The following is a 4,049-nucleotide window of genomic DNA, read 5'->3' as shown; positions in this document are numbered from 1 at the left end:
TGTTTATAAACTTTTGTTTCATTATGCAAAATTTGTTGTTAAATGAAATACTAATTCATTTATAATTGAATCTGATACTTGATTCGACTAAAGTTTTTTCGACCCTTTATTCATTTCAAAATGTGAGTCAAGTTGCATTGTGATAATTTAACATACACTTTTGTTTTTTCAATGTGTTTCCTGAAAGCTTAACATTTATCACATGCACATACTTTTAGGACATCTTAAACTGTTTCCTTAAGCAGAGTATAACTTTAAAATTTTCTTGACGGATCATCCATTTACATTTACCTGTTCGTACTAAAATGTGGCAAGTTGGAATTTTGATCCTTTTTATAGCTAGTTATGCACAGGTTAGTTTATATATTTATTGAAATACCAGTTTGAGTTGTTCTGTATAAAACCTGACTTGATTATTACAAAAGAAATTATATGTGTGAGACTTGCTAAATTTTTCTGAGACTTAATAGCCATTTTCCCACCTATTGGATATTGCTACGGTCAATCATCAATATATGTTTTTTCTATTTCAGCAAGCAAGATCCACAACACGTAAGAATACATCTTAAAGATTATTTTAGTGTATTTGCAATTCTTTTTAGAAGACAATAATTAAGATGAAAGACAGAACACATTCGTATAATAATTTGCAACCAATTTTTATTCATATGAAATTTATTGCAAGCTGATAGTTTTCATTTTTTTTTTTTTTGAATTGATGCTCAAAGGGTAGTTCAATTTGTCGACGATTTGCAGAAACAGCATGCGCTTATGTGTTCGATAGAGTTTATTTTTAATGTTATTTCAATACCCTCATGAACAGGTAGAATGCATACCGATAAAAGAGGTTGTTTAAAATACAAATGAGTGATATCAACTTGATACGTATTGGCTGTATAAAAGATTACTGCACAGCGTAAAATAACAAAAATATATTTTTTTTATATTACTGTGACGAACAATATATATAAATATTTTTTGTTTGCAAATGTCACAATAGGTAGTTGCTGTTTAAGTGAATATTGGTTGTATATGTTTTTCTATTTTAGCATGTCTTAAAATGGCATGTTTTTGTCCACTAGGAAGCTCTTACATTTATTACGTAAATGGCTGTCGAAGGTGTACATGCAACGAAAGTAAGTTGCAATGAAATTTAATTAGACAATAACAGTGGAAAAAAGTATGGTTGTTCATATTCTGTACAAAAAAAGCATATCAATGTTCTAAGTTTGAAAAAGAAGGTGTTTCAGAGGAAATTAATTTGAAGTAGTCAAATTTACAATATAAAAAAGAAGATATGGTATGATTGCCAATGAGACAACTGTCCACAAGCATGAATTCGATACTCGTATACAGTGGCCGCGTCTCTTGTTGTTTGCAAACATATGAATATAATTTTATCATCCTTGTGTTATCTGGAAACTAAATGATGTAACGATCGCTTTTCGACAGGTTTGTAGACTTGAGACTTGATAAAAGGGCCAGTCATTTAGCACTAATAAATATTATAAGATCATAACCTAATGAACAGCATCTAGGTCAATTTTTATAGCTTCAAAAAGCATGGCATGATACTCGATCGGACTCACTGTAAACAATCTGAATCCAAAATAAAATTAAAAAAACTTATAAGTGATAAAAAATTACACAACGATTGTTTCAATAAAGGCAACAGTAGTATACTGTTGTTAGCAATACATTAATCGAGTAAGAAAAAGCAAATCCGGGTAACACAATAAAACTGATGGAAACACATCAAATATAAGAGGAGAACTGCTACACAACAAAAACACACCACTAAAATATAACACACAAACTAACGAACTATAATATTAAAATGGCATTTTTCCTGACTTGGTACAGGACATTTTAAGTAAAAAATGGTGGGTTAAACCTTGTTCTTAGGTTGATCAAATAATTTAAATCATAGTGTATTATGCTACGTCAGAAAGCTATTGTGATCAGTTCGATAAAGAAAAGTTTACGTATTTAGATTTAACTGTAAAACACTCATAAAATATCTAATGTTTCTGTTATAATCTGAATGATACTACAGGAGCAGTATTTCAATATATGACGTCATCATTAATTTCAGATTCGTGTCCACAATATGCATCACCTGAACCAGGGCTCTGTACCGGTCAGCCTAATACATTTTATGTAGGAAAAGTGAAATGCTATGGACCACCTAAAATCATTCCATGCAGTAAAGGTAACGCAATTTTTTTTAAATGTCCAATGCACTTTTATCATTGCTAAACTTATAAATCTTACTTTGGTATTTAATGATTTTGGAGTCATGGTATACCAATTGTATGTTAATATGTTTAGGCATTATATTATAAATTCTAAAAGTTAATTTAGTTAACGAACAAATGCGTAGGTCATCGCATGATCTCCAAAAAGAAGCGCAAATGAGCAGGTGAACACAGCCATAATGTGTATTACCAAATAATACCATTTTCTTGTTATATGTCTCGTCTGCCAATTTGTTCTAGTAGAAAATTTGAAGTCATCCCTTTTGACTGACATTATCATGAGTTGGTTTACTGTTATGATATGATTATGTTAAAATGAACTACATATATGTGCCAATAGACGAAACAAGAAAAGCCTCTTTTTCCCGATTCTGATATCACCGGAACACGTTGCACGATTTGAATATTCTTTGCATACCTAATAATTAATATATCACAACATGTACAAATTGTAATTCTATTTCTCGAGATATATGTCACGAAATTTACATCTTTAACTTTGTTATAGCATATTAATTGTAATCGTTCCATTTACTTCCTGTTTTTTTCTTCTATACGACATCCGACAATCTGAAAAAAAAACATATTGGTAGCTGTTATAGAAAATGTGCGCTAAACACATTTTAAATCATGCTTTGCTAGTTTGTTTCCATTGGATTTCTGGAATTGTATTTACATATTTGAACAACAGAGCTCTACTTTGTCACTTACCAGTTTCTGTTTATACGCAAAGCTACAACATTCAATAAAAATAATCGTCCAGATTAGATGTAACAATATTAGGATTTAAATGTTAATGTAAAGTTACTTAAATCCCATAAAATGAAGCATTTATCTTGTCGTTTATAAGTTTGTTTTGGAAGAAAAGAGGGAAACACGTACTAGATTAACAACGCACTGGGTTAAAAAGAAAAAAACGATCGACAGAAAAAAAGACTAAATAACACGGACTTAACTAAAAGTGGGGATGATATCAGGTGCTTCTAAATGTTTAGTTTAAGATATTCTGGTTAAAAAAATAACAGAATGAAATTTTCGACGAAAGTAAAATACACGAGAGATAACACAATTTCACATCAATATTTCGTAGGCTAAGAATCTTTGATTAGTTTATTTATTTTCATTTTACCAGGTCAAATATCCGTGAAAGAGACCAGAATGAAAAAAGAGAAATGCAAGAGAGATAACATAATTTCATATCAATATATCATAACCATTGTATATTTGATTAGTTTGTGTTACTTTTCCAGGTTCTACACCTAAACCAACAGTGGCTCAATAAACAACAGATAAATAATCAAAAACAGTTCGATATATGTATAGATCAAGTTTATTAATCAGTTCCAAAAAACATTAGCATTGTGTTATAATTTGTTCAGTATAAATTATTAAACACAATAGTTTTTAGTATTTTGCTTGTTACATTTTGATAGTACATGAAAAATTCACAAAAGACTAAGAGTATTTCTCTTTATATAATATTTATGAAAATTGAAAAAGAAAAAGAAAAAGAGACAACGTTTCGACTAAAGAGTAGATAACAGCCGGAAGCCACCAATGGGTATTTAATGCAGGGAAGGAATCCCATACCTAGGGTCAGGCCTCAACTGGCCTCTTATTAAAAAAAGTGTACGTGATCTGTGCAAATGAACGTCATACTACTAGTAAACTTCAAAATAAATAAATGAAATAAAATTAGAAAAAGAACATATAAGACTAACAAAGGTCAATGTAGAACCAATAAACACTTAGCGACACGCACATTAAAACAAAGTTTAAAAGTAATTTAAA

General features: G+C 30.0%; 1 protein-coding gene across 1 annotated transcript; it reads left to right on the top strand.

Moving 5' to 3' along the window:
• Positions 1–273: 273 nt before the first annotated feature.
• Positions 274–3,617, top strand: LOC143051052 (uncharacterized). The gene is made up of 5 exons (XM_076224109.1): positions 274–353; positions 534–552; positions 1,050–1,136; positions 2,096–2,212; positions 3,509–3,617. The coding sequence occupies exons 1-5, from the start codon at positions 306–308 to the stop codon at positions 3,538–3,540; spliced, it is 303 nt and encodes a 100-aa protein (XP_076080224.1). The 5' UTR covers positions 274–305; the 3' UTR covers positions 3,541–3,617.
• Positions 3,618–4,049: the final 432 nt, after the last annotated feature.

Source organism: Mytilus galloprovincialis, chromosome 11 (genome assembly GCF_965363235.1).
Source record: "Mytilus galloprovincialis chromosome 11, xbMytGall1.hap1.1, whole genome shotgun sequence".
NCBI lineage: Eukaryota > Metazoa > Mollusca > Bivalvia > Mytilida > Mytilidae > Mytilus > Mytilus galloprovincialis.
Note: the sequence above shows the minus strand (reverse complement) of the source record. Positions and strands in the feature narration are given on the sequence as shown.